The sequence below is a fragment of the Chiloscyllium plagiosum genome, chromosome 3 (assembly GCF_004010195.1).
Source record: "Chiloscyllium plagiosum isolate BGI_BamShark_2017 chromosome 3, ASM401019v2, whole genome shotgun sequence".
Taxonomy (NCBI): Eukaryota; Metazoa; Chordata; class Chondrichthyes; order Orectolobiformes; family Hemiscylliidae; genus Chiloscyllium; species Chiloscyllium plagiosum.
In genome coordinates this window covers 84,891,584-84,910,805 of record NC_057712.1, presented here as the reverse complement: position 1 = coordinate 84,910,805, position 19,222 = coordinate 84,891,584, and the positions used below count along the sequence as shown (strand labels likewise).

Below are 19,222 nucleotides of genomic sequence, written 5' to 3'. Positions count from 1 at the left end.
TGCTGTAGCAGTATCTCTGTGTTGTTTTCAGTGCAAGAGAGATTTTATTTAGAATTCAGACAGCCTTGGGTTAGGTAGTGTACAAAATTCTCCTCAAATGTAAAAATCTGTTTAAAATTATTTGGAAAAATTAGTTTAATTTCTTTCTTAGGACTGTACTCTCAAGCAACTCATTACCTGTTCTTTGCAAATTTGTAGGGTTGGAGGGTACTCATTTGCACATAAATAGCCATTAACTTGATGTATTCCCAAAGCAGGCTTGTTCTTAGTGGCAATGGTGACCTAAATTACTGACTAATTTTTCCAAAGTTATTTCAAATTTTTCCTTCTAACTTGAATATTTTTGGTTAATGCATTTTTGCCTCATGATTAAAATGTAATTTGAATGTGGAATATTTAAATATGGTAATATTATTGTCATTGAACCAGCTAATTTTTGAAAATATTAGAAGAATTAAGGTATTGAGATTCATCAGCTGCATTAAGTAATTAGAATAGAATAATGTCCCTGTATAACTGCTTTTCAATATAAAAGGACATATCACATAACCCCAAGGAAGCAGGAAACAATACAGTATTTTATGAACTTAATATCATCATGAGTGTGTGCCAGGTTCACGGACCTCATTTCATTATCCTGACCGACCCAAATGATCTTGCCGTTGAACCCTCATCCTCATTTATGTCTTTCCCAAGTATGAATTGCCCTGTTCAATTTTAATTCTGTCATATTCCTTTGACCTCCCCAAACCCCTTGTGATCCACTGTTACCACTACTTCACAACTGGATGGAGAGAATGCTATCCACTAAAGTCATTTTCTTTTTGACAATAGGATTTTTCCAATGAAATTCAAGATGGCTTTCAGTGTTTTAAGTATCAATTGAGACATGACTTTTTTTATAGACAGAGAAGTTTCGACTATGAAGTTTGTTATATGGATAAATCCCATTTTAAAATGTTATATTGTTTCAATTTTCAAATGGTATTTCAGCTAAGATGCTGGATTTTAAATAAAATGTCTCATCTGCAATATATTCCATATGTAAGCGTGATGAAAGAACAGATTTTGTTTGAAGAATGTTTATCAAAGGTCTTTTGCTCTATAGATTTTCGGTGTTAATGTGGCAAAGCAGTTTAGTGGACAGATGTTAAAGAATGAGAAACATAGAAACTTTGGTTACATGACTGGTCATTTATGTAAAGCAATCGGTCCTTCATATAAAGCAACGGACAAAGCACACTTACCTTCAATACTTTATCAGATTCTGATTATAAAGCATGCTATTTTCCATATTACATAGAACAATGGCAGATTGCTGAAACTTTCTGGAAATTGTGTTCTGTTTGTTCATATATTGATTGGCTGAGTGTCTTCCATCTCTGTCATTATGATAACATAGATATATTAAAGCAAATTGATGGTTCAAATTCAGCTTTGTTTTACTGGCACGCTTTTCAGTCTACTTCAGGAAAGAGTAGAATATGCATGTGATGGCACACATGAATCACTGTATCTCATGAGGCGATATATTGTAACTCATGCTTGGTTTAACTGCATATATGACAATGAAGATGTTGCCATCTGAAAGGGGATTAAAAGTTGATTGGGCTCCCCCCTTACAAACCAAGGAAATATTGAATGCAGACCCAAAGTGTGTTCCAAACCAAGATGATTGAACATTCATTTAAAATTGAGATACAAAGGAATTTCTTCTCCCAGGGGATAGGGAATATCTTGAATTCTCTACCCCAGAGAGTTGCAGAGCCTAGAGTCAACTGATGTTATTTAAAGAGGAGGTTGATAGATTTTTGCAACATCGTGGAACACAGGACGATGTGGAGCTGGCTCAAAAGAGGTGTTGAGGCATTGGGCATGATCTCTGAATGGTGGGGCAGACTTGAGGGGAAGTATGGCCGCCTCCTACCCCGATTTCTTATGGCCTTATCGATTGGTTTTGTTGGAGAGAAGAGTGATATACTCTACCTGTTATATATGGAAGGATGTACTGGTATGTGTGAGTAATTCAGATTGTTGTCTGAATTTTGGCAACATCGCTTTCTCCGGTTCATTGCATTTTCTCACTCTTGCTGGATCTCTTCATCTTTTACAGAAATTGTATAAAGGATATATATGGAAGTAGCACTTTTATTGTTGGAAGCTGCAAAACTCTGTTGCTTGTGCTTTAAGCAGGATCTACACTGGGTGTGAACTCACTTATTCATAAAGTGCTTGAAAGGCTGCTGTGACTGATTACTAGCAGAAACGAATACTGTAGAGGTTGATGAGGGAGAATGCTATTTTCCTAAGGGGGAAGACTTAGATAGTTTTGCTGATTTTACCACTACGTACTGACACTTGTGTGGAAAAAGGTTTTATGTGCCTGGTTCCTCAGTGTCTCTGAGTTGTGTTTAATAAAAGTCTCATGCAACACGACCATAGCAACTGGATAAATGTGAAAGCTCTACTCTCCAGTAATACCTAGATTAATGAATTCAGGAATAATCAATAGTTCCAGCTCAATATAGATTATGTGCAACCTTGCTCAGAGGAGTCTAATGTTAGAAAATTACTGAAGTGTCCAACAGGCAGAAGTACTGTAAAACAGCAGCCCCCACAGTGGTTTCCTTTGATCCTTAGGAATGAAAGGACAGGAGATCAGCTCAGGCCTAAATGAGATTACGGATGGTTCAGGAGCTTATCTGGTCTAATGCTAACTAGTATGGCTTTGCTCATCCGAGGGGCTTTGCAGCAGACACTCTTTATCATGTACCATCATTCTGCTTCACAGTGGCAGACATTAATCCCTCCTTCAGCCTCATCCAGTTAACAGCTTCTGGGCGAGCAGTACTGAGTGCAAACGGTGCTCTCCTCCTGGGTGTAGGATGTACCTGACACTGATTCATACCCAAGTATGTTTGATGTGGGAAGACAAGATAATTGGAAAATTTAACGCTTTCCTGTTCAAAGAGTGGTTTGGCACAGAGTAATGTGGCTTGAAATTTGTGCATTCCAGCCAACTTTAGTCACCCCAATATCGCTTCACATATAGGCAACCTTAATTCTTTAAATATGGATAATCGTAACCATTAACGTGTCTGAATGCAGCTAAAAGTTAACCAGCATTTACTGATTACCAATGAGCTTATTTATTTGACATTGATATCCATAGTTATGACTGAGGCAGGATTTCTGATTATATTTTGTTGATAAAATGGCAAAACTAGTCAAATAGAATCTGCATGAACTGCCCATAATATGTAACAGTTTAATTGGATTTATTTATTGTGACGTGTACTGGAATAAGCCTGAATTGTGAACTAATGTTCTCTGCTGTTCCATGGCACTGAGCTAATGGGAAAAAAGAATGATAGAGTAATACTGTATTTTCCCATCTTTATAAACCTCAATGCAGTAAAGTAAAAATACCTTTGAAGTGCAGTCACTGCTGTCATGTAGGGAAACAGCAGTCACTGTATTTCAAAAGGAAATTTATCGATGTAATAAACTTCTCAGTTCTGAATGTTTCAGCAGTCATACTAATTGCATTAATTAAAATGCATGTCACATCATTTTTCTTTTTCAAAAATTGGCTTCTGAGTATCATTGGAGCCAGAATTGGATAGCGTTTGAGTCTAATTGAGCATGTGTTGATCCATTGTTTTGAGAAGAATATAAGTCATAGATTAAGGAAAGGAGAAAAAAGAAGCTGCTTTGCCCATACAAGTACCTTTTACCCCCAACAGTACGATGGGGGTTTGGGGTTAGTAGGGGGTGGGGTGGATAATTGCTGAGGTTTTTTGTAAGATGTTATAAAGCAGTAGTATGGTTTCAAGGTTGGCTTAGTGACAGGAAGCAAAGTACAATAGGGGTTGGAAGCTTTTGAGACCATGACTAGAGTGCACTGGTATTACTGAAGTGTCAGGATTGGATCCATTACTTGTTTCAATTTTCACAAAACAACCTTGACAGGGAGTAGCATTATAAAGTTTGCGGATTAAATCAAAGTTGACAAATTAATCGCTTTTGACAAGGACAGTTGTAGGATTTGATGTGATACAGAAGGGTTGCTTGAATAGACACAGATATGGCAGATGGAGTTCAATACAGAGGAGTGTGAATTCATATGTTTTGGAAGACTAATCTAGAAAGATGGTGCACGCTAAAGGACAGGATTCTGAAAAGTGCCAGTGACCAGAGAAACCTTGATGTCCATATGCACAATCCTTAATATTGATGAGCTGTTTAAAGAAGTATTGAGGTTACAAGAAACACAGTATTAAAGCAAAGGGAGAGAACTTGAACTTTATGTATCACTGGTTAGACCTCCGCTGAAATGCTCAGGACAGCTCTAAACCACAATTTCAGGACAGATGGAAAAGCCTCAGAAAGGAAGAAATTCACTGGCATATTACCAAAGTTGAGGAGCTTCATTTATGAAGAGAGATTGGAAAGCTGTCCTTGGAGGTGGTGGAACAGAGATTTTTAAAATACCCAGATCTTTGGATGTTCGTCCCTCAATTCAACCAGCATCTACATGACATAACTCAGGAATGTGATGGAATGCTCCCTACTTGCCTGAATGAGTGCAGCTCCAACAACACACAAGAAGCTTGACATCATCCAAGACAAAGCAGCCTTCTTGACTGGCCCTCCATCTACCACTCTCAACAGTCACTCTCTTCACAACTGGTGCTACAACTGCAATAAACATCATTAGATGCACCGCAGCAATTGAACATCACCTCCCAAACCTGAGGGCTGTACTGCCTTTAAAGCAAAGTACTGCGCATACTGGAGATCTGAAATAAAATGTTTCAGAGAAAATTAGCAGGTTTAGCAACATCTGGGGAGAGAAGAACAAACTTAATATTTTGAGTCCTGAATGACTCTTCTTCCTAACTTCAGCCTGCGACTGTCAAAAGGAGGCCTGGTGACACAGACAGTCGCCCAAGGGTGGAATCGAACCCAGGTCCGTGGTGCTAAAAGGCAGCAATCGCTGTGCCAGCATGTTGCTCCAGCTTCCAAATTCACCATCACCTCGGGGGAAAGTTCAGCCTATTAATTCACATTAGGAACTGAGCTGAAATTAAGACACATCAGAAAGGGGCGAGATGTACATTAAAGGGGCTTAAGCTTTTTAATCACTAGTTTATTTTGAGCTTTTTGAATAACCATTTCAAAAATATTGGCCTTTTCACAATACTTGGCAAAGATGCAAGTTATCCCAGTGAGAAGAACTCCCAAGAACAGATTAATTGGTATTATTGTGCAATTCCTGACAGGCGTGGTTGAACAGTGAGTGGAACAAGCTCAGCTCTTTACATTAACCATGTTCCCAATGAGAATTTGTGTCTATTGCATTGGCTCTCTGATTGCAACCAATGCCATCATGTAGAGCACCTTAATTGAACATGACCAGAAAAGAGTCTTGTCTGATGGTGTAGTAGGTAATATCCTCAATTAATCAGTGTTGGAAAGAGAGATTAGCCATCTAGGATTCCCTTTCTTGATTACAACATGTGATAGCTTAAGAAGTGCATTACTTCGAATGGTTTTGAATTTGACTTCAACGTTATTTTCCTGTAAATTGTATGGTCTGTAAACTTTAGTTATCTGGAATAACCTAGGGAAAAACTGCTTTTATGGAGAGTATCCAATAGCACCAAATAGCTATACTTTTGTGCCCCAGCATTTATTATGAGAAGAAGACAAATGGAAACTAATTCTCAAAACGTGTTTAGGCAGTAAAGCTGAGTATACTTGATTTGTAACAGAAAAAAATGAAGAAAATAATATAAGGCAGTTAGCACAATATCTATAACACTCATGAGTCGAGATAAAGACAGTTGTTTCTCTTTCCAAAGGAGTCATTCAACAAATAGCATCATGAATCTGAAGTGTAAGGTGTTATGTAAAATTGATCAGAAATGCACTGTTTGCAAAAAGAAGCCCACAAACAATCGATTTGTAATTATAAATGCTTGTTTGTCAATTTGTCTGTTTGTGTTGGGTGGCAGCTTTCTCTCTTTAACAACATTGGAAGCATGGCTGCCAAAATATACCCACTTAAGGGGCTCATACTGTGGAGCAGGCAGACTGCCCATAATTTCATTGTTGGGACTGATTTCAATCGAGTGATTTCAGTAATATGCAATGGCAGCCTGAAGTTTCTGAGCAAGGGAGCCACTCTTTCTAACTGTGTCTAGCTTCAGAGGTTCCCGGTAGTTTTGAAGGTTGCCCTGATGGGTAGCAAATCATATTATGCTTTATTCATATATTTCAGCTGCGGCGCTACAACATTGTTATGGAATTTAATAACTCAAATGCAATAATAATGTGTGAGCATTAATGTAGAATCCCAATTGAGTCAACCAGAAGATAACTGGAAGGGAAAATAGTGGCACATTTCTACAGGTTGTTTTTAATCAGCATGTTATTTAGTTTATCAGGCGGCTGATATAATATGTTCTAACCTACTCTTCCAAACAGGTTTGTTAATGTCTCCTTTTCTACAGAAGCATTGATTCCCTGCAGATATATCTGTATTAAACCTGTGGAAACTTGCACCTTCAAAATTAGATTAGGTAGCAGAAACACTACTTCTGAAATGGAAGAAAATTGAGTGTGTTATTGAATTCATGCCACATTGTCTCAAAATGAGATATAGTATCATATAGTGGCACTGCTCCCTTATAATAGGCAAAACCAGACGTCGCTCATGATTGTTGAATTTAATTGGTGAGTAGTCCCACGTGGTGGAACATTGGAATCGGTCTTATTTTAATCATAGAATGTTTTTCAAAAAAATAAAAACTCTGAGGTTTTGTTTATTTTGCACATTTAGCTTTCAGCTTTAGTAAAAAAGAATATAAGTTTCATTAGTCTTCAGTGAAGTCCTGATAAATCAAATGTATTAGATTTATTTGAAAAGTTGAGCATCATGTTAAATTGTGATTCTTTTTAATATTTGAATTATAGCTGGAAAAAGCAAGTATTTTTTTTCTCCCCGGCATTTTTTTTCATATACACATTTGTATGAACGCAGAAAATATTAGTTTTAATTATTGCTACACTGACATACACAAGTCACATGCATTGAGTAAATAAAGTTGTTAAATTGATATTGAAGTGCACCTTTGTTCATTTTAATTCTCTTTAGTACTACAATAGCATTTCTCTACTGAAATTGTAAACGTAATACTTCTAGATGTTCCTCATTATTGTTTTGGGGAAAATTATTTTCATCACAATGAGATGTAGTAATGTGTGATTATAGTATTCAGGTGTTTCATTGTGTTTCAGGTGTGTGTAGACAGGCAATAATGGTTGCCTGCAATTTTGCCTCTTTCCAAACCTTATTTTATTTGATTAAAATAATGCAAGATGTTAGCTGTGTTGTGGGTCCGACAGTTCAAGAGGGATCAAAATTGACATGTATTTTGCCTCCAGGTCACTTGTCTCTGATGGTGTAATGTTTGTTATCTCCTGTAATTTAAGAACTAGACATGGGTATTGAACAAACTAGCTGCATGTTTATAAACAGATCACTGTTATTTTGATTCACAGGTACTTCGGCCTGTGGACTAACATTAAGCTATTTGATCACAAATAGTAGCATGCTTCCATCAGTGTGTCATGCTCTCAGTTCATTTGCTATGATCTCGTGATGATATTCTGAGCATGTCTCCTCAGGTATACTGACTTATTGCTGTGATTCATAACACAGCAAGAATTGTTAACACAGTAAGATTTTTGTTTGCCCAAGACTTCACTGGCATCCTAAAATTCATCCAGAAAAACTTCAGTTCGTCCGAATCTCTGCAACCTGCTGAAATGAAGTAACAGTTCTCAAAGGAACATGGAGCTGTCAGTATCAGGTTCTCAACTGAATAAATGTCAAATCCAGCAATTCTTTCATGAGAGTACTACACTTTTACAGAAATATTTCCTGGATATTTCTCCGTAGGGTGGACCAGTATATAGCAAAGTTAAAAAATCACACAACACCAGGTTATAGTCCAATGGGTTTAATTGGAGCACTAGCTTTTGGAGCGCCGCTCCTTCATCAGGTGGTTGTGGACACCAGCACCTGATGAAGGAGCGTCGCTCCGAAAGCTAGCGCTTCCAATTAAACCTGTTGGACGATAACCTGGTATTGTGTGATTTTTAACTTTGTACACCCCAGTCCAACACCGGCATCTCCGAATCAGTATATAGCGAGTTGCAATGGTGAAATTCCAATCACATGTCGTTCCTAATATATTGCTTATGATGAAGATATTGCCTCACTTTGCCATTTGGGATTCTTTTATTTTGAGTATTTCTATCTGGACGTTTTAACTGCAAACTGGGAGTTTTTTTTGTGAAACGTGTTATATTCTGTTATCTTCTGGTGCACCTTTTCCCTGCTATTCACGAGGCCTCACATCAGTGGGGATAGTGGCAGCTGCTTGAAATTGCTAGTTTTCGGTTTTATGCAAGCCAAGGATTGACCTGTTGCTTTCATCCACTTGCTCGTAACACAGCCTTGCTGTATAACTGGGAGAGTTTTCTCTGAAACATATTTTTACTGTTAGTAGATCATGTACTACTGTATACCATGAGAGCACAATGCAATCAAAGAGTAATCTCAAAGAAAACAGCAGGTGGGTGCAACAAATGTACAAGTGGTCTCAGAGTACAGATTAAGCATAAAATTGAGATGCGAGGTGCATAAAATAACATCTTAAAATTTGCAATTGGTATTGTCACGAGAATAGCGGGGTATGTCCTCAGAGCAGTCTGTAAATTTTAAATTTGAATGAACTCATTTTCATCTCCCTTTTTGGTTTTGAAGCATTTCAATTTAGAGATAATTTGTAACGTAGCTTTATGCTTTAAACAAGATAATAGGTTATAGTATTGCACAAGTGTTGAAGTAAACGTTCTATTGACTAAAATTCAGATGCACAGCTTTCAAATATGTGAGGGTAAAAGTTCTGGAAAGAGATAGGTGAGATTATTGTCTGGTACTATTGTCCAGCTTGCTTGAAGGTTCTCCTTTTGACATGAAGGGGTTGAAAACTTGAAGTTAGAATTCAACTGCTGTGATGGCTTCTGTAGTTGAATAGTTAGAGCTGGCTCCTACAGCTGGTCTGAGGGAAAACAGGTCCTGGGAGTGAGTGAAAGTTTCTTTGTTTTGCTTTTGCAGCACTGCAGGTTGTGACTTTCTCTAACCTGATTCTGTACAATGGCCCTGGAGACTCTCAAGTCCCTCTCTTGCAAAGTAGTGGCTCCTTCACAATGTTTCGCTCATGGTCTCTGCATAAAAAGATTGTCATAACCAAAATATTCATACCTATCACATCCTTCATACATATCAAAACCTAAAATGCATGCTGTCAAAAACCTGACGGTTCAGGCTTCTATTGATTAGCCTAAGTCGGGGGCACAAACCCATTTGTTATCTTTTAGTCAAAACAATTAACTTTTTAACAATTTTTACTTCAATCTGAATGGTCTGCTCTGTGTTCGGTTTATTGGTGAGGTAGGGAAAGCTATTCCTGCCTCCAGGGAACCGTTCCTGAGGAGTTTCTGTTTACCCTTTGAAACGTTCACTGAATTTCAGAACGGCTTCAGTGATTTTGTCTTCAGACAAATTGTACAGTTTCCATTCAGTAGCAGCTGAATCAAAAATGGTAGCCAGCTGACTCCTGGGTGCCATTTTGTTAGTTTCCTTGTGTTCATTTTAAGTGAGCTTTCCTTACAAAATGGTGATGACTGTCCTTTTGAGTACGAATGATGATGGGGACGCGGACCCAGCATATTGGACATGGAGATGGCCATGCAGCCCCAATCTGATACACAGTGAGCAACAGCTGGGATATTGGAGTGTCGTCACGTGCTAGTTTAGGACTTTGTTCGTAGGCAGCAATGGGATGTTGAAATCAGCCCTTTTCAAAACTGACAAAAGCCCACATCGGTCAGGGCTCCCCAGTGAGTAACTTCTTGGGCTGATCCAAGCAGCTCCTTCTGCTTCATGCTTCACCTTTTAGGAAATACAGTAGCACAGTGCTAACGTGATTAGCAATGCAGGAAATTCTGGAGAAATGGGTTTGAATTCAACCACGGCATATGGTAAAATTTCAATTCAAATTGAAAACAAAAATCTGGAATTAGCAGAAGCTGGCCTTAGGGCAACTGTGTGACCATTAGAACACAGAACATAGAAGAATACAGCGCAGTACAGGCCCTTTGGCCCTCGATGTTGCGCCGATCCAAGCCCACCTAACCTACACTAGCCCACTATCCTCCATATGCCTATCCAATGCCCGCTTAAATGCCCATAAAGAGGGAGAGTCCACCACTGCTACTGGCAGGGCATTCCATGAACTCACGACTCGCTGAGTAAAGAACCTACCCTTAACATCAGTCCTATACCTACCACCCCTTAATTTAAAGCTATGCCCACTCATAATAGCTGACTCCATATGTGGAAAAAGGTTCTCACGGTCAACCCTATCTAAACCCCTAATCATCTTATACACCGTTATTTTCCTCACCGCACTATTTACCTGGGTGGCAACTTTCAAAGATCTGTGTACATGGACACCAAGATCCCTCTGCTCATCCACACTACCAAGTATCCGACCATTAGCCCAGTACCCCATCTTTTTGTTACTCTTACCAAAGTGAATCACCTCACACTTAGCTACATCGAACTCCATTGTCGATTGTATTGATGTCAACAACAGAAGGACGCAAGATCAGTTCATCAAGGGCTAATTGCTGAAGGATCTGGTTGAGAACTGTGACCTTGATTATAGATGGTCTGCTCAGCAGGCTGTTGAAGTGTTCCACCCAGGTGTCTCTGATTTCTGCCTGATCTTTGCTAAAGGTTAGCTGATTGGCCAAGAGCACTGGTATAGAGCCCGTCCTGAAGGGTGCATAAACAAACTTAGCAGAACTGAAGAGCTTTTTTAAATTGTGGGAATCTGCATTTTTTTTTACATATTATGCAGCATAGCTAAATAATATAACTATGCATGGAGTATTTAAATATATACTTGAATCAGTATGTTTCTAATCTGAGGATTTTGAAGACATGATCAAGTCTGCTATTGCGTGAATGTAATTTCACACGAGAAAACCACAAATTATCCAATAATCCATACAAGCGAACTCCAAATAGACTACTCATGAGTGGCTGGTAAACTTAACCCCTTAATTACATTGCAGATTTGTTGTCACCCAAATTCCAAAACTTTAAGATATAGAAATTTTATAAATAATGACTTACTTGTTGTTCCTCCATCAATATTAAAAATACGACCGTATTTGATACATTAGATAAATTTGTTCTGTATTGTAGGTGCAAACCTACACAAGAAAGTCTACAATAAAAAATGAGTGATGGTGTATTTATCTACTGCCTGAACAAATTTATTTCAGTAGTTTATTTTATGATGTTTATTTTGAAGTAAGACAGCTGTGCCATGCATTCAAGAGCATATGAATGATATGAGACAAAATCTGACTTGGTATTGCTTGTTTTGAGGACAGAGAGAAAACATGCATGCAAACATTTTAAAAAATCTACCCAGCAATAAATGATTTTGATTTTGACTTGAATTTTTATGAGGAGATTATCAGTCATTTAAAAAGAGTTCCCAAGAGGTTTAAAGGTTTACTGTATGATACATGTTTGGTTTTGGTTACATTTTAGTAAATATTTTAATTAATTTGTTTTTTAGGAAAGCTTTACTTTTTTCTAAATATGCTATCTATAGAAAAGCTCTATGGAATGTGCAGTCTGGTTTGGAAGCATTCAGTTAACTGAAATTTATTCAGCTGGTGCCACTAGAAACTGTTTTATTTGAATTCGTATTCACTTAGAAGAATTGACTGTTTCAAACAGCATTCAAAATAACGTCATCACTTATTCCTTTGAGTTCAGTTTTACAATCTCTTCTATTCTCGATTCTCCACCCTTGTAAGTTTGACGATTACTTTCTAAGTGTCATCGTTAGACTCATCTCCACTGTCTATTGTTACTGCCTCTTGGCTTCACAGCATGAGGAGCTGCTTCTCTGTGGATCAGGTCTTGATTGCAGCTCATCTGTGATTTGAGGAGGGAAAAAAAGCACCAAGAGAAAAATGGAACAATGAATGTACAAGGGAACAGAAAAATAGCCAGACTGCCAAACCAATGTATCGGGGAAAGCAGAAAAATAGAAATGAGCAAAATGGCAGAATGAATTATTCCTGAGGGGAAAATAAACTATGCATTTTTTTTTTATCCTGGGCAGCATCATTTTGTGAACATGAAATTAAATTTGTCCAGTCAAAGCTCAACACTCTCTTTATGAGGTTCAAAATATTTCTTCAATTTTTGTTCATCTCTTCTCCTTTAGGAGTATTCACAACCGCACAAGCCAGCTCCTTCTGCAGCCTCATGTGCCACCAAACAGCCTTTCTGCACCATTAGTTGCCAAAGAGCGCCACCTAGCTATCGCCAGTGTTCTCTGGAGGAATTTTTTCCCTTTCGTGAAGAGCCAGAGACTGTCACAGACTCCTTCTCCACAGATAGCTGACATCGCTGCAGGTCAGTTTGATTTTCATTGCAAAGCTCTTTTTCAGTAGTTGGCATTTGAAAAATGCCCACTCCCCCCTATAAACAGTATGAAAGAGTAAGAAAGATTGCTGGTCCTCCCCCGAAACCTGTAGGAGACAACACACCAATGAGGTGTCATGCTGATGTTCCTGGAGGATATCCTCCCAATTTGGGACTTGGTCATGTTTCATGTGCATTCGTATTACACCTGGAGCTGCAACGTCTGCAACAGGGAAACAAAAACTTTGCTGTTGCTATAAATAACTGGTTAATTTGACTTGAAATAATGTCAGTCGTGAACCTTCTGCTGTGGAAGCACAAAAAGATGCTTAAGTTATCCTAAATACAAAAATTTATTGTCTGCAGAAACAAATTAAATCTTTTTCTCATAAGATTCAAATATTTTATGATGTAGTTACTCATATTTGAGAATAGCTCTAAAATCAGTATGTTGCTAAATTCAATTGACAATTATCACTCAATCTGAAAGATTAATCAAATTTCTCCCTAGTTATCACTCCCAGATATTGATGATTATTATTCCCTTTTGCATGGATACTGTGAGAAAATATTGACATTATTCGTCAAGGAATGTGGTTGGCATTCAGTTTGGCCACTTGAGCACATGCCCTTTCACATATTTCGGAAGTTAACACACCCGAGGGATGGTTGTGATTCAGTGCAACATCGCTGTTCTGAAACTAGAATCAGTAGACTTATGGGACAATTCGAGAAGGGAATAAAACAAAAGTGCAGGATTGGCCTTAAAGAGTGAGAGAAGTGCTGGGGTGCAGCATGAGTGACCAGAGCTCAGCTCAGTGTGAGCTGGGAGGTTGAAGCAGGCTGTTGCCTCCATATTTTCAACAGAGTTGTCTGGCTGTCACATGTCAGCAAGGATCGTGATTGGAGGAGTAGTCGGAGCAGTATAAAGACTTAAATGATATGTCTTTCAGCAATATTTGTTTTCTTAAAAACATTATAAGAATGCTTTTTACATTAAACATTCCCATATTATGATTTTTTTGTAGTGTTATAATTAAAACTGAGCGTCAGTCTGTGAATGCTGATTGATTTGGAATGGGAGCCTTCAATCAATAACACTTGAGAATGACTGCTGTCTCTTGGTCAAATGACAGATGTATTGCATGTTGAATTATACCTGCAAGGGATCTGAAACAATTTGGGCTTCATTGGTATGAAACTGGAAAGCTGTGAATGCAAATGTAAGCTCTAAAGCAGTTTCAGACAGTGGGAAATTCACCTATCTTTGTGCAGACGTATTCTCTACTGCAGTGTTGGGGTGGACTCATTGAAGAATGCTCAGGGGACAACATTGTTTTGCTTGTCTAGCCCTACACAAATGTTTCTTTAACAAAGATTAAATTGCTGCCTTTTTTTTTTGGAAAGTTGTACCTGCAACAGTCCTTTGAAGACCATTCCATGGCTTCTCCATGTCAAAGACCAATGGTGTTGTGGAGGTGGAGAGGAATGGGAGGTAGATTTGATACGATGTGCATATGTTTCTCAGGGAGGTTATCTCAAACCGCTCTCAATCAATCCCACCATACGATATATTGCATTAACCTCAAAACTGGTTAGGCAGCCAATGAGCAGCAACAGTAATGCAAAGCAGATGCACTTGGCACCAATTAACAGTATCTGTATATCGTTTTATCATTAAATAAAAAATACAAATGATTGTTTGGTATGTTTATATCTGAGAGGAGAACATAACATCACGTCAAGAGGCAGTAGTTTGTGGTTTACGAAGATTTTCAATTTTTAACTATGCTGTCCATCACAGAGTGGCAACATGACTTGGAAGATCTAAGTAAGAAGCATATAAGACCTGACCCTTGCACATCAACTGAAGAAAATAACTGTTGTGAAAGTAAAGCAACTATTAAGTCTCACCATGTGGAAGGATTCTGCACCTCTGGCAGGATTCTACACCTTGTAATTTTACTCAGGGATTACATCTCACTCCAACCAGTAGGAATTGCATCTTGGTAATATTGTCCAAATCTTGGAGCACTTCAGTAAAACTCCAACTATGGCAATGTTTAAACAGAAACAGAGATTAAACCGCAATTTCTGGGTCTGGTCTCACTTTAAGTTGAATTCCATTAACTATTGCTTGCTGTCACATCAGGGGGTTGGGGGAAAGTTCAGATCCTGCCTGCTGGACTAGGAAGGAGAATCTACCTTGCTGCAGCCAGATGAAGCCTGTTCACTTTAAATATCTGCACCCATTTTTCTTCACTGAAATAATTGGCTTGTGGTCAGAGCTTACAGCTCAACTAAGAAGTGATAAGTAGCATTTGTGCTGCACAAATTCCAGGCCATGATCTAAGGCAGAATGTGAGGTCATGCATTTTGGTCAAAAGCAATGGGAAGGCACCCTATTATCTTAATGGGGAGAGACTGTGTGGTGCTCCAGTGCAGAAGGATCTTGGTCTCTTCATTCATGAATCACAGAAAACAAGTATTCAGGTACAGCAGATAATAACGAAAGCAAATGGAATGTTGCCTTTTAAAGCTAAAGGAATAGAATATAAAGGAAAGGAAGTATTGTTGCAGCTATGCAAGGTATTGGTGAGATCACACCTGGAGCATTGTGCAGAGTTTTTGGTTCTCTTATTTGAGGATAGATGTCGTGGCATTGGGGACAGTTCAAGTGTAGATTAGATTAGATTACTTACCGTGTGGAAACAGGCCCTTCGGCCCAATAAGTCCACACCAACCCGCCGAAACGTAACCCACCCAGACCCGTTCTCCTACATTTACCCCTTCACCTAACACTACGGGCAATTTAGCATGGCCAATTCACCTAACCTGCACATTTTTGGATTGTGGCAGGAAACTGGAGCACCCAGAGGAAACCCACGCAGACACGGGCAGAATGTGCAAACTCAGAGGAGGTTCACTAGATTAATCCCAGAGATGAGTGGTTTGCCGTATGAAGAGAGATTGAACAGTTGAGGCCTATAGTCTCTGGAATGTAGAAGAATGAGGGGAGATCAAATTGAGGTATTCATGTAATAAAAGGTGGATAAAATAGACGTGGAGCGGATGCTCCCTCTTGTGGGGCATTCTAGAACGAGAGGTCATAGACTTTGGATAAGAGGGAGCAAATTTAAAACAGAGTTGAGGAGAAACTACTTCTCCCAAAAGGTTGTGAATCTGTGGAATTCGCTACCCCAAAGTGTGGTGGATGCTGGGACAGTGAGTAAATGTAAGGAGGAGTTAGATAGATATTTAATTGGTAATGGGTTGAGTGGTTATGGGGAGAAGGCAGGAAAATGGGTGGGAGGAGCATATCAACCATGATCGAGTGGCAGAGCAGACTTGATGGGCTGAATGGGCTAATACTGCTGCTATACCTTATGAACTTATAAGAATGTAACCATCATCCCTTGACATCCAATGGCATTGCCATTACTGACTCCTCCAATGTCAACATCCTGGGCACTTACAACTGACCAGAAACTGAACCAAACATGCTACTTGGTTTAATTTGATTTGATTTATTGTGGTCATGTGTACCCATGTATAGTGAAAAGCTTTGTTTGTGAGCAGGACAACCGTGTGGTTGGAGGGTTCCTAGGCGGAAGATGAGACGCTCTTCCTCCAGGCGTCGTGTTGCCATGGTCTGGCGATGGAGGAGGCCAAGGACCTGCATGTCCTTGGTGGAGTGGATGGGGGAGTTAAAGTGTTCAGCCATGGGGCGGTTGGGTTGGTTAGTGCGGGTGTCCCAGAGGTGTTCTCTGAAACGTTCTGCAAGTAGGCCAACCACAAGGGATGAATGCAGATTTCTCCAGCTTTCTCATTTCCCTCCTCCCCCCACCTCATCTCAGTCCCAACCCTCGGCCTCAGTACCGCCTTCTTGACCTGCAATCTTCTTCCCGACCTCTCCGCCTCGACCCCCTCTCTGGCCTATCACTCTCACCTTAACCTCCTTCCACCTATTGCATTCCCAATGCCCCTCCCCCAAGTCCCTCCTCCCTACCTTTTATCTTAGCCTGCTTGGCACACCCTCTTCATTCCTGAAGAAGGGCTTATGCCCGAAACGTCGATTCTCCTGCTCCTTTGATGCTGCCTGACCTGCTGCGCTTTTCCAGCAACATATATTTCAGGTTGTTATTAATGCACCATGACACCAAGCCCCCTCTATCTCCTTCCTGTATTCTGACTCATCATTGTTTGATGTGGTCTATGGGTCAGGAAGCTGAGGATCCAGTTGGATAGCGCAGATGTGGTGTTGGAGTTTTGAGATCGGTCTGGAAGGGATAATGTGTTGAATGTGTTGCTATAGTTGATGAGCAGGGGTCTGATGTAGGTGTCCTTGTTGTCCAGATATTCTAGGGATGAGTGCAGGGTTTGGGAAACGGCACCTGCTGCAGATCTGTTACATCTGTAGGCAAATTGCAGGGGATCGAGGCAGGCTGAGAGACGAGCGTTGAAGTGGGCCATGGCCAGCCTCTCGAAGCACTTCATGATTATGGAGGTCAGAGCCATTGGGCAGTTAGTCATTCAGGCATGTTGCATGTACTTTCTTTGGTACTGGGATAATGGTGTTAGACTTGATACAGGTGGGGACTTTCGCTTGTAGGAAGGAGAGGCTAAAATATTTCAGTGCATACCTCCACCAGCTGGTCCGCAGAGTATCTAAGTCCATGGTCAGTGACTCCGACCAGGTCATTTGCTTTCCTTGGGTTGACTCCCAGGAAGACCGATCTGACGTCTGCAGCAGTGACCAAGGGAACAGGTGCATCTGGGGCTGTCGTAGCAGGTGATACTGTGCTGCTGGGCATTCTGCCCAAACCGAGCATAGATAGCATTGAGCGCATCAGGGAGGAATGTGTTTGTCTGCTATCTTGTTCTGCTTCATTTTGTATCCTGTTACGCTGTTTAAGCTTTTCCACAGGCTTCAGGTATCTGCATGGTTGGTTTGGGCATTTAACTTGGTCCAGTACTACCTCTTGGTAACGCTGATGGCTCTGTGGAGATCATATCTGGATTTTCTTTATAGGTCTGGATCGATTAACTTGAATGCTGCACCCTGGCCTTCATTGGGCATTGGATTTCCTGGTTCATTCAAGGTTTCTGGTTGGGGAACACCCAGATTGACTGACATCTTTGGCACTCCGTCCTCCATACACTTGCTAATGAACAGTGACGATCGTGGCGTATTTGCTGAGGTTTCCTGCTGAGTATTTGAGTATGGTCTAGTCCATCAATACCAAGCAGTCCTGGAGACGCTGTTCCGCTGCCTCGGACCAGCATAGTATTATTTTCTGTGAAGGATCCTCCCGTTTCAGCTTCTGTTTGTAAGCTGGGAGGAGGAACACAGTGCTGTGATCAGATTTTCCAAAGTGTGGGCAGGAGATGGAGCGGTAAGCATCTTTGGTTGTGTAGTGGTGGCCTAGGATGTTCGGCTCTCTTGAGGGGCAGGAGATGTGTTGCTGGTATTTTGGCAGCACCCTCTTGAGGCTGGCCTGGTTGAGGTCAGTGGCCATGATGAATAAGGCCTCAGGGCATTTTGTCTCCAGAGTGTTTGTGGTGGTGTAAATTTCATCCAGGCATTCTTCACGTCTCCTGGGGTGGTATGTAGACTGCTGTCAGGATGGCGGAGGTGAACTTGTTCGAAGGTAGTAGGGACAGCATTTCACTGTAAAGTATGCAAGATCTGGGGAGCAGTGGCATGCCAGGGCTATCACGTCTTAGCACCAGGAGGTGTCGATCAAGAAGCATACCCCTCAGCCCTTTGCCTTACCCAAAGATGCTGTGTGGTGCATGTAGTGTGTGAAAAATCCCTCAGCTGGTGAGGCACAGTCAGGTATGGCAGGAGTGAGCCATATTTCTATGAAACGGAGCACATAGCTATAGAGACATGGTGGCTATGAGAGCAGGTCAGGGGTTTAGAGTCCTGTGACAGATAACTCACTACCTGACTACCAGTGCATTTCCACCATCTGCAAGGCCCAAGCCAGGAGTGTGATGGAGTACTCCGCCGTGCCTGGATAAGTGCAGCTGTAATAATACTCAAGAAATTTGGCACCATCCAGGATTTAGCACGCTTGACTGGCACCACATCCACAAACACTCACTCCTTCTACCACTGATACTCAGTAGCAGTCAGATGTACCATCTACAAGACACGCTATAGAAATTCACTAAAGATCCTTAGACAGCACTTTCCAAATCCACAACCACTTCTATCTAGAAGGACAAGGGCAGGTGATAAATGAGCAGGCCTCCATGTCTCATCCGCAAGCCAGCTACCATTCTGTCTTGGAAATATATTGGTGTTCCTTCAGTGTCTGTCAGCCAAAATCATGGAATTCACCCCCCAATGGAATTGTGGGTCTCCCTACAGCACATAGAACATAGAACAGTGCAGCACAGAACAGGCCCTTCAGCCCACGATGTTGTGCCAACCATAGATCCTCATGTATGCACCCTCAAATTTCTGTGACCATATGCATGTCCAGCAGTCTCTTAAATGTCCCCAGTGACCTTGCTTCCACAACTGCTGCTGGCAACGCATTCCATGCTCTCACAACTCTCTGTGTAAAGAACCCGCCTCTGACATCCCCTCTATACTTTCCTCCAACCAGCTTAAAA

General features: G+C 40.5%; 1 protein-coding gene across 2 annotated transcripts in view; it reads left to right on the top strand.

Annotated features, from left to right (window-relative positions):
* Positions 1-19,222, top strand: part of mms22l (MMS22-like, DNA repair protein) — a 162,506-nt gene that overhangs the window by 86,364 nt on the left and 56,920 nt on the right. For both annotated transcript variants that reach the window (XM_043685425.1, XM_043685419.1), the window contains one exon: positions 12,396-12,586. In XM_043685425.1, the coding sequence (XP_043541360.1) occupies positions 12,396-12,586 (191 nt within the window). The remainder of the gene's footprint in view (positions 1-12,395; positions 12,587-19,222) is intronic.